The 11,205-nt window shown below is 64.4% G+C and overlaps 1 protein-coding gene across 1 annotated transcript; it reads right to left on the bottom strand.

The window, feature by feature from the left end:
- Positions 1 to 3,704: 3,704 nt before the first annotated feature.
- LOC125342023 (protein KIBRA-like) lies at positions 3,705 to 8,019 on the bottom strand. Its single transcript, XM_048334157.1, has 5 exons — positions 7,765 to 8,019; positions 7,121 to 7,213; positions 6,652 to 6,885; positions 5,061 to 5,182; positions 3,705 to 3,939 (listed from the first exon to the last, which is right to left on the bottom strand). Exons 1-5 carry the CDS (start codon positions 8,017 to 8,019, stop codon positions 3,873 to 3,875), a joined length of 771 nt encoding a protein of 256 aa, XP_048190114.1. The 3' UTR covers positions 3,705 to 3,872.
- Between the last annotated feature and the right edge of the window lie 3,186 nt (positions 8,020 to 11,205).

Genomic DNA, 11,205 nt, shown 5'->3' with positions numbered 1-11,205 from the left:
GAGCTGCAACTCGGGCCTCGTCCTACCCACCGACACAGCGGAGGTTAGGAGGGAGCCCCGAGCTGTGATTACACAGGCTTATAAAGGCAAAGAACAAAGTTACAACAATCAAGTGTTCTAGCAAGCAAGATTAGGACACAGGTACAAATCTGATTGGCTCAGGGTTCGAGGCATTCTAGGGGTGGTCAGAGTTAAGCATTCCCAGCGGTTAGAGTTCTAGACCAACTGGGCCCTAATGGGCTTGTCCTGGGTCTTCTCACAGGGCCTGCTTATCTCAGGTTTGCGTGGTAAAGTGGGGTTTGCATGGTAAAATGGGGTTCACGTGGTAAAATGGGGCCTGTCTTCAAAGTCTGGCACTTCACTTGGAGGATCTGTCAGCTAGGTTGAGAGACAGGAAAGAGGCGACTCTGCCCTTGGCAAACGTGGAGACAGAGGCCGCTCCTGGCCTGGGACAGGCCGCCCCGGCCCCCTCCCTGCCCTTCCCCTTCCCTCCCCAGAGAAACCCCGGGCCCCCACAGCTTTGTGCCCAGCAGACGTGGTCCTGGCCTAGAAACCACAGAGGAGAGAAGGAGCCTCGGCCTCTGAGACAGGATTCACGGGGGTGGGGTGGGGGGCTCTGTGTGTGTGAGACTGAGAGCTGGGGCTGTTCCTCTCACATTTCTGGGCCGGCTTCCAGAAGATTCCAGAGGGACACCTGCGTGACTCCCAGGGGACATTCCTAATTGAGTCTCCCGTGTCTCCCACGACAACTGCACCACTGGCGGTTCATCAGTGACTTGTTTCCACGGAGACACTCGCACCCCGCCATCCCTGGCTGCGGTCCGGAAGCCACACTGGCTGGAGCTGGGGCTGGGGCTGGGGCTGGGCTGAGGCTGGGGCTGGGCTGGGTTGGGCTGGGCTGGGGCTGGGCTGGGGCTGGGGCTGGGTTGGGGCTGGGCTGGGGCTGGGGCTGGGTTGGGGCTGGGCTGGGGCTGGGTTGGGCTGGGGCTGGGTTGGGGCTGGACTGGGGCTGGGGCTGGGCTGGGTTGGGCTGGGGCTGGGTTGGGGCTAGGGCTGGGGCGGGGTTGGGCTGGGCTGGGTCTGGGTCTGGGCTGGCCTGGGTCTGGGTCTGGGTTGGGGTTGGGCTGGGCTGGGTCTGGGTCTGGGTTGGGGCTGGGCTGGGTTGGGGCTGGGTTGGGGCTGGGGCTGGGTTGGGGCTTGGGCTGGGTTGGGGCTGGGCTGGGCTGGGTTGGGGCTGGGGCTGGGGCTGGGTTGGGGCTGGGTTGGTGCTGGGGCTGGGTTGGTGCTGGGGCTGGGCTGGGGCTGGGTTGGGCTGGGGCTGGGCTTGGGGCTGGACTGGGGCTGGGCTGGGTTGGGCTGGGGCTGGGGCTGGGGCTGGGTTGGGGTTGGGCTGGGCTGGGTTGGGTCTGGGCTGGCCTGGGTCTGGGTCTGGGTTGGGGTTGGGCTGGGCTGGGTTGGGTCTGGGCTGGCCTGGGTCTGGGTCTGGGTTGGGGTTGGGCTGGGCTGGGGCTGGGTCTGGGCTGGCCTGGGTCTGGGTCTGGGTTGGGGTTGGGCTGGGGCTGGGCTTGGGGCTGGACTGGGGCTGGGTCTGGGCTGGTTTGGGCTGGGGCTGGGTTGGGGTTGGGCTGGGCTGGGTCTGGGTCTGGGCTGGCCCGGGGCTGGGGCTGGGTTGGGGTTGGGCTGGGCTGGGTTGGGGCTGGGGCTGGGTTGGGGCTTGGGCTGGGTTGGGGCTGGGTTGGGGCTGGGCTGGGCTGGGTTGGGGCTGGGGCTGGGTTGGGGTTGGGCTGGGGCTGGCTTGGGGCTTGGGCTGGGGCTGGGTTGGGGCTAGGCTGGGGCTGGGGCTGGGTTGGGGCTGGGTTGGGGCTTGGGCTGGGGCTGGGGTTGGGGCTGGGCTGGGGCTGGGTTGGGGCTGGGGCTGGGGTTGGGGCTGGGCTGGGTTGGGGTTTGGGCTGGGCTGGGTTGGGGCTGGGTTGGGTCTTGGCTGGGTTGGTGCTGGGTTGGGGCTGGGTTGGTGCTGGGCTGGGGCTGGGTTGGGGCTGGGCTGGGTTGGGGCTAGGCTGGGCTGGGTTGGGGTTGGGCTGGGCTGGGTTGGGGCTGGGTTGGGGCTGGGTTGGGTCTTGGCTGGGTTGGTGCTGGGTTGGGTCTTGGCTGGGTTGGGTCTTGGCTGGGTTGGGGCTGGGCTGGGTTGGGGCTGGGGCTGGGCCGGCCTGGGTCTGGGTCTGGGTTGGGGCTAGGCTGGGTTGGGGCTGTGCTGGGGCTGGGGCTGTGCTGGGGCTGGGGCTGTGCTGGAGCTGGGCTAGGGGCTGCACCAAGCCTCCCTGAGCCCATCTGCTTCACCACCACCCAGGTGTCCCTCCGGCCTGTGTTCCAGCTCAGCAAAGGGACCCCAGGCAGGCACGGAGCTGCTGCCGGCTGGAAGGTCCGAGGCCCCGGGCCACCCCGCACCGCCCGGCCTCCGGCCCCGGCCTCTCTGCAGGCTGGCTTTTCTTTTCTTGTGTTTTGTGTGCTTCAACTCAGGGTGTTGTGCTGACATGGCTTTTCTGCTCAAGGCTGGCGCTCTACCACCGGAGCCACAGCCCCACTTCTGGCTTCTGGCGGCGCCATGGGAGATAAGAACCTCACAGTTTTCTGCCTAGCCTGGCTCTGAACCACGATCCTCAGACTCCCGAGTAATGAGGATTATAGGCATGGGCCACAGACACCCCCTGGAGTTCCTTTCCTAATCCTATCGGCCCCCATGGAGACGGACCACAGCTAGAGACAGACTGGAAACAAGGCAGTGCCAGGCAGGGGATGCGCGAGACCCCAGAGGAAAGAGGCGGCCCCGGGTCAGGGGTCTGAAACCACGCAGGACGCGAATTCTTCAGGAGGCCCGGTTGTTAGCCGCTCCCTTCCCCCTGGCCATAACGATGGCTTAGGGCCGACATCTTGACACAGAGAAGAGTTTTTATTTAGTTCTGGAAGATGACAGTGGCTAACACCTGGCCAACATCCTAGCTACTCAGGAGGCTGAGATCTGAGGATCCTGGTTCAAAGCCAGCCGCGGCAGGAAAGTCTGTGAGACCCCCTACCTCCAGTGAATCACCAAAAAAAGCCAGAAGTGGAGCTGCGTCTCGAGTGGCAGAGCACCAGCCTTGAGCAAAAAAAAAAAAAAAAGCCAAAGGTGACAACATTGTATGTTCCAGGCCCGGCACAATAAAACAAAACAAAACAATAACAAAAACCAACAATCTGGGAACCCCAGCAGCAAAGAGAGGGAGCGGGAGAGACGGAGAGGCGCGTCTTTCAGAAAGGCCACTTTATTGATGGACAGAAAAGCAGACGGTGTGCTCCACAGCCCTCCCTCACCGGTCAGTGGCTTCACTGGGCGGCCGAGACCCGCGTGGCCGGCCCGCCTCGGGAGACCCGCGGGCTGGGAAAGGTGGGGTGCGCTGCGGCGTGTGCGGGCCCGGAGGTCCGTGGAGGACTCACGCGCCCAAACCTGACTTCTTATTGCAAGGCCACAGCCCCCGAGACAGGCGAGGCTGACAGCTCATTTACATTCTCTCCCAAAAACACACTCCTAAACATACAAACTACACAGTCCCATCATTTTAATGCTGGTTGTGGTGGTGGTGGTGGTTTGGTTTTTGTCTTTTTTGTATTTTAGGGAGTTTTTTCCCCCCTCATTTGTTTAGTTTCCTGTGTGGGTTTTAATCATCATCAGACCCAAACTAGGAAAAAACACACAAAAAAAAACCCTGTTCATCTCAAACCAACCGGAGTGCTGGCGGACTTGCAACTTGGTTCCTTCATATAAAACACATAAATACGGGCGTCACGGGGGTGCCCCCGCCGGCCTGCTGGGGGTGCAGGGAATACTTTTCGGGCCGTCAGACGTCATCTGCCGACAGGGCGGGGATGTGCGGTCGAGGCCGGGTGAAGAACGCCATCTTCTCCCTGGAAAGGGGAGCCGGGTTCCAGTCTCGCTCCGAAGGCCTTTGCGGCGGGGTGGTCGTTCAGAGTGGGTGCTGGGAGGGGCCCCAAGGCCTCGTCTACCACGGAGCGAACCCTCAGCCCCTCTGCGTGGGAGCTTCCCCCAGTGCTGTGGCACAGACCCGCGGTCCCCGATACTGGGGAGGCTGGGCCACAGGGTGAGACTCCCCGCCCCCCATCTCCCCCGTGGAGATGGAGGGCAGGGTCTTCCTTGATTGAGAGCCACTGCTCAGGGGACCCCTTCCCCCGGCCGGCTGCCTCCGCCCCAAGCAGGGGCCCTGGGCCACTTCCATTGGTTTTACTGTGTGTTTTAGTTTCTTCATCCGAGAATGACTTACTGGGATTAGGAAGATTGCAGTTCCAGGCTGGCCAGGCCCCATCGCCAAACAACCAGAGCAAAACAGGGTCGGGCCATGGCTTGGGGGGTGGGTGGGGTGTCTGCCTGTCTCCTAACCAAAATGAGCTCCAGATCCAACCCCCAGGACTGCCCAAGATATCCACAGTGAGACAACGTCCCAACGGAGATGCACTCTTCAGCGTAACCCCAGAAGCCCGTGCCCCGCAAGAGGGTCTTCTGTGCCATCTGTTCTGTATCGTCTGGTTTACGTTTTTGTTTTTTGAGTCGGGGTCTTGCTGCGGAGCTCAGGCGAGCTTAGGACCTGCTGTCGCCCCGAGTGCTGAGATTACAGGTGCGCAGCGCCACGCCCGGCTTCAGGGGGCTCCTTTAGAGCGCGTGCGCGCGCACACACACGAATGCACGCCTCCTCTTTGGAAGCCAGCACAGATCTCCAGGCCTGGCCGTTAGTGGGGGAGGGAGGCCCCCCCTTGCGCAAGCGGCAGCTCCCGGGAGCCCTGGGTGGCCGCAGGCATCTGCTCCCGGGCTGCTCTGTCACTCAGCCTGCCCGTCAGTCGCAGGGCTGGGCAGGTGGCTCATTCATTACGCGGGGGGACCCCCCAATTAGCCCGCCACAGGCGGGAGAGCCGGCACGGCAGATGGCAGGCCCGGGCTGCGGCTCTGCCGGCGCCAGGTGCTCAACGGCCCAGAGCGCCGGCGAGCGCGGGGTGGGGGGCGGGGGGGCACCCACCTGAAGGACTGCACTTCAGGGGGCTCCTTGCAGCTCTGGCCCCGGAGCCCGTGCACCTCCTTGGCCGCCGCCCTCATCAGCCTCTCGGTCTGCAGCTCGTCCTTCTGCTCCGTGCCGTCCACCTGCAGAGCCAAGCCAGCCAGGCCCTGAGATGCCAGGGGCCCGGGCCTTCCACGGCCAGCCGGGGAAAACCAGCCTTCCGACATCCGGAGCCCGTACTCCGGGACTCCAGGCACCCCGACGCCAGCCCGGGCAGCAGGCGTTGCGAGCCCCCCATGTCAGCCCAGGGGTCACGAAGCGGCACGCATCCCAAGCTACGGGGGACGCAGGGGAGAAAGTGAAATAGTGTGTGTGTGTGGGGGGGGGGGGGAACCCAGGCTAGAGCATGCCTCCACTGCGGCAAGCACGGACGTGCTCACCCGGGCCCCAGAGCAGCAGCCCCTAGACCGCCCCCCACCCCAGCCAAGGCAGGGCACCCCGGCTTTGGAAGGGGGTCCTGCTGGAAGGACTTCCGGTCACCTGACCTGTCTAATCAGATAGGCCGGGGCTCTGTGGTTGTTAGGCTCCTCCATGATCAAGACACCAATCCCACTCTCACTGTAGCAGAGTGTGTGTGTGTGTGTGTGCGCGCGTGTGACATCGGTGAGCACACGGCCCGGCACCATCGGGCCTCTCCTTAAAGCCCGGGGTCTCTGCAGGCTGCCCGGGCAGCCATGGGCTGGGGTCCCTGCAATCCCGTTACAGTGCGCATCTCGGTGTGGGATAAAGGACATCACCATGGGGGGGGGCTCACCCCTGTCATCCCAGCCACTCAGGAGGCTGAGATCTGGGGATCACGGTTCGGAGCCAGTCTGGGGCAGGAGTACCCTTGAGGCTTTTTATCTCCCACTGACCACTCAAAAGCCACAAGCGGAGCCGTGGCTCAAGCGGTAGGGCCAGGGACGGGGCCGGGGACAGGTGTCGCGGGGCGTGGCCTGGCAGGGGCAGGGCGGGCCCGGGGGCGGGGAGGAGAGGTGCGGGTGGGCCGGGGGTGGGGCAAGGGGCGGGGCCTGGCGGCGCGGGGCGAGGCTGGGGCGGGGCCTGGCAGGGGCAGGGCGGGGCCGGGGTTGGGGGCAGGGCTGGGGGCGGGGCCTGGCGCGGCCGGGGGCGTGGCCGGGCGGCGCGGGGCGTGGCCGAGGGTGTGGCATGGCAGGGGCAGCGCGGGCCCGGGGAGGAGAGGCGAGGGGGGCGGGGCAAGGGGCGGGGCCTGGCGGCGCGGGGCGAGGCTGGGGCGGGGCCTGGCAGGGGCAGGGCGGGGCCGGGGTTGGGGGCAGGGCTGGGGGCGGGGCCTGGCGCGGCCGGGGGCGTGGCCGGGCGGCGCGGGGCGTGGCCGAGGGCGTGGCATGGCAGGGGCAGGGCGGGCCCGGGGAGGAGAGGCGAGGGGGGCGGGGCAAGGGGCGGGGCCTGGCGGCGCGGGGCGAGGCTGGGGCGGGGCCTGGCAGGGGCAGGGCGGGGCCGGGGTTGGGGGCAGGGCCGGGGGCGGGGCCTGGCGCGCGGCCGGGGGCGGGGCCGGGGGCGGGGCCGGGCGTCGCGGGGCGGCGCGCTCGCTCACCCTCCTCTCCAGCAGCCGCAGCGGCCGGCGGAAGCGCTCGTCCTGGCGCAGCCGCGGGGGCAGCTCCCGCTCGCCCCGGCTGCGGGCCTGCTCCAGGTGCCCCTTGAGCTCCTTCAGCACCGAGATCTCCTGGGTCAGCTGGCTGTGCCGGGCCCGGGAGGCCTGCAGGTCCAGCTCCAGGTCCAGCGAGGTCGGGCCCGGGCGCTCGGGGCGCAGGGACTTGACGGATGAGGGCTGCGGGGGTCGGCGCGGCTTCGTCCCCGGGGGTCGGCAGGGCGGCACCCTATCCTCCGTCCCCCATCCCACGCACACCACCCGCCCAAGGCTGGAGGGGGGGCGCAGGAGGGCTGCGCAGCTCGGCCCGGGACCCGCCCCCCCATCAGCCGGCGAAGCCCAGGGGACGGCCCTCACCCCGGGCCGGGCCGGAGGGGAGGGGGTGCGGCGAGGGCAGGGCGGGGGGGGGCCTTACCCTCTTCATGCGGACGCTGCGCCTCTCCAGCGAGTTCCGGACGAACGGGGGCTTCTTGGACAGCGTGGAGCTGTCACTGTCGCTCCGGTTCAGCTGGAAGACACAATCCAGGGATGGCCGCGTGGTAAGAAGACGTTCTAGAAGGTTCTCTGGAGTCACCCGGCCGGATCCTCCCTCCTGCGGTGCACACGGCCCCCAGGACCCACTCATCCGTGGAGCCCCGGGGCAGACGGGGCGCCTCACCGCCTCCTCCCGGCAACCCAGGGGTGTCGCCTCTCCCCCCCACGCCCCCCGAATCTGGTAACGCTCTTTTGGTCTGGTTTTTTTTTTTTCCAGTCCTGGAAAACAGCCACGTAATGAACCCACTCAACCCTCGGCGATTTTACATAAACTCTGAGAAAATCCGAGCCCGTGGTTGGAGACACTCGTGCTCCTGTGGCTGCAGGCTGCTTTTGCTTCCTGTCTGTGCGGGTCCTGGGGTGACACGCAGGGCCTGGCCCGCTCCCACTCGAGCCACAGCTCCGCCTCCAGCTTTCTGCTGCTGGTTGGTGAGACTGGCCTGCCTGTGCTGGCTTCCAACCGTGATCCTGGGAGGGAGGGAGGGAGGGAGGGAGGGAGGGAAGGTGGGCGGCGAGCTCACTTACCCGGCACACGTACTGGCTCTGGGGTCCGGGGGAGAAGGTCTTGGAGCGGATGATGGTGTTCCCCGGAAAGAACGGCCCTGGGGCGGCGGGGAGGCCCGCCCGGTCCTTGGGCCGCACCACCGTGGGGGAGGGTGCCGCCGTCTCCGTGTTGGTCTCTTTGTCTACCTGGGGGTGGGGGTGGGGGTGGAAGTCACAGCCTTGAGGCCACCGGTGCCCGCGACGTCCGCCGGCCACCCACAACACCCTCACATTCATTACACGAGTTTACCCCCAAGTGTGGTCAGAAAAAAAGCGCGAAGCCATTTCTAGACTAAAGCCTGCAAATTCCCACACGGGCACCGCACAGCCGGGCGGATATGGAGACAAGCTCCGTCAGTTCTGGGTTCTCATCAGTTGTGGTGTGTGTGTGCACACGCGCGTGTTTGAGCTGGGGCTGGGGCTTGAACTCTGGGCCTTGTGCTTTTCAATGTTTGTGAAGCCTTCTCTCATTCCTGGGTCCCAGGGTTTCCCTCCGCGTCAGCGTTTAAACACAAAGCCGGGGGCTGGGGATATGGCCTAGTGGCAAGAGCGCTTGCCTCCCATACATGAAGCCCTGGGTTCGATTCCCCAGCACCACGTATACAGAAAACGGCCAGAAGTGGCGCTGTGGCTCAAGTGGCAGAGTGCTGGCCTCGAGCAAAAAGAAGCCAGGGACAGTGCTCAGGCCCTGAGTCCAAGCCCCAGGACTGGCAAAAAAATAAATAAACACAAAGCCTCTTGATCGGCGTCGCTGTCCCCCAGGCCGGCCGGCGTCTGTGCTCCAGGCTGGCACTCTACCCCTGCAGCTACAGCGCCACATCTGCTGATTTGCTGGTTCGCTGGGGGACCTAAGAGTCTCCCGGACTCCCCTGCCCGGGCTGGCTTTGAACTGCGGTCGCAGAACTCAGCCTCCCGAGGAGCCAGCAGCACCCGGCTGGTCGAGCAGCTTTTCGGGAGGAAGGGTGGGAAGGGAGGGGGCACAGCAGGGCGGGGCTCGGCGGTCAGGCCGTGCCGCTTCAGCTGAAGCTCACTTGGGCCCACGGACACGCAGCCTGGGTAAATCTGCCCAACGCTAACGTCAGTCCTGAGCTCCGTGCCCACCAAGCCGGTCATTTTCCTCGGTGGTGGTCTCCTGGGAACCACAGGCCCACAGACCCCGAGGGGCTCCATATGGCATTTAGAGATTTAGGGGAAACTGAGGCTCCAGGGATAAAACCGCTGTCCTAAGATGGCAGCCAGAACGCTGGCACGGGTGGTCACCCCTCCCCTCGGTCCCCGATGCCTGGAAGACCCGGTCTCCGCGCCCAGGCTCAGCACTTAACCTTCAGAGCTGGCGGCTCATCATGCAGAGCGGCTTTCCCAGCGAAAACGTCCTCCTCTCCCTCTCCCTCCTCCTCCTCCTCCTCCTCCTCCTCCTCCTCCTCCTCGGCCACAGCCTGGCTCTCGCTGGTCTCCGTCCTCCTGTGACACAGAACGTCCGGATCACCACCCAGAACCCGCGGTGCCCTGCCCCCTGCCGCCACAGCCCACTTCTGGCTCTCTCTATCTATGTGGTGCTGAGCAATCGAACCCAGGGATCCATGTATGTGACAAGCACTCTACCACGAGGCCATGGTCCCAGCTCATTCTTTTTCTTTTCTTGTGAGATCTGAGGATCAAAGTTCAAAGCCAGCCTGGGCAAGAAAGTCCATGAAACTCTAATCTCTATTTAACCACCAATAAACCGAAAGACGAGCTGTGGCCCAAGTGGTAGGGTACTAGCCTTGGGCAAAAAAGCTTGAGGACAGAACCCAGGCCCTGAGTTCAAACTCCAGGACAGATCTATCTATCTATCCATCCATCCATCCATCCATCATCTCTCTCTCTCTCCCCACACACATTCAAGCACACACACACGTAACTGGATACTACTGTGCTGTGTCTACTAAGTGTAAAACACACAAGCCCTGGGCCAGCAGTGGCAGTTGTGTCTTATGTCCCGGACAGACAGACACCAAATCCCCAGGGGAGGCGGCAGGAATATTCTAGTGTGGTTTATGATGACTTCCTCCTGTGCCTATTATTCTGAGCTTTCTTACGTTTGTGTAGATCTTCCAAAAAAAAAAAAAATCACCAGCAGCAGTAGCACCAGCAACCCCCCAAATCCTGTTTTCTGGTCACCTGCTCTGGAGGAGAGGTGCCCTGGGCTGGGGGGGGGGGGTGTGGGGGGGAGAGGGGGCGGGCCGGTCAGAGGGGAGGCGGAGTCCGGAGATCTCAGGGGCAGGTCAGCCAGCTAGGGGACCGGCCAGGCCCCAGAGCAGGGGCGGAGCGTCCGCAGGGGGGCGGAGCCCATCCGGCTGCTCTGCCGCCTCCCTAAGTCCAGGCGGGGAAGTCTGAGCGGCAGGGGGTGGGGAGCTGGGGGCCGCAGGGGCGAGAACAGAAGGTGGTTGCTAGGAGACAGCTTGAAAAGTCTTCACAGGAGCTGGGAATCTAGCGCAAACCTACTGATCTGGTGCCAGGTTCACAGAGACAGGACCTGGGCCTATTTCTGGCATCGGAGCTTCGCCTGGGTAAACTAGAATACACGCAGTCCAGGAGGGCCAGCGCGGAGGAGGGGGCGCCGGAACACGCGGAAACCCCAGGCATCTTGCAGGGCCGTGGCCGCGTGGAAACTCAAAACCCCGCGGCCCATGGGGCTGGGGATATAGCCTAGTGGCAAGAGTGCCTGCCTCGGATACACGAGGCCCTAGGTTCGATTCCCCAGCACCACATATACAGAAAAACGGCCAGAAGCGGTGCTGTGGCTCAAGTGGCAGAGTGCTAGCCTTGAGCGGGAAGAAGCCAGGGACAGTGCTCAGGCCCCTGAGTCCAAGGCCCAGGCCAAAAAAAATAAAAATAAAAAAAACCCCGCGGCCCCGGCTCCAATGCCGCTGGCCGCCACCCAAGCCGTGAGAAGCACACCTCAGTGTCCACAGAGGAGGTGTGTGCGGCACACAGGTGTGGCTGTTCATGCAATGAGTGTGTGAGTGTGTGTGTGTGTGTTGTATGTGTAGGGCCGGAGCAGTTAGACAGAAGCAGGCTTGAGCGGGCTGTCCTCTCTGCTTTATAAGCAGGGGCTTGTTCTTTCTATGTGCTATTTGCCCTCTGGTTCCAGCTGCTAGATGTAATTGTCACCAAAGCCTGGGGTCCAGGAATCTCACCCCATGTCCGGGCTCAAGCCCACCCCCCCCCCCCGGGGCTCAGGAACCCACCCTCTCTTACCAGCCGTCCATCCCCATCGGAGAGCCGCCCCTCTCCTCCTGCCTTTTCCTCAGCTCCGCCACGGTCTGTTCCAGCAGGGCGGACACGGTGTCCTGCAGAGGCAGAGACCGTCTGGTCACCTCGAAGCCAGAACGACAGGCCCTTGGGCTGCGAAGGTGGCTGCGTGGTAGAGCGCTTGCCCAG

Source organism: Perognathus longimembris, chromosome 25 (genome assembly GCF_023159225.1).
Source record: "Perognathus longimembris pacificus isolate PPM17 chromosome 25, ASM2315922v1, whole genome shotgun sequence".
NCBI classification, from domain to species: Eukaryota; Metazoa; Chordata; class Mammalia; order Rodentia; family Heteromyidae; genus Perognathus; species Perognathus longimembris.
This window is presented reverse-complemented; position numbering and strand designations above follow the sequence as displayed.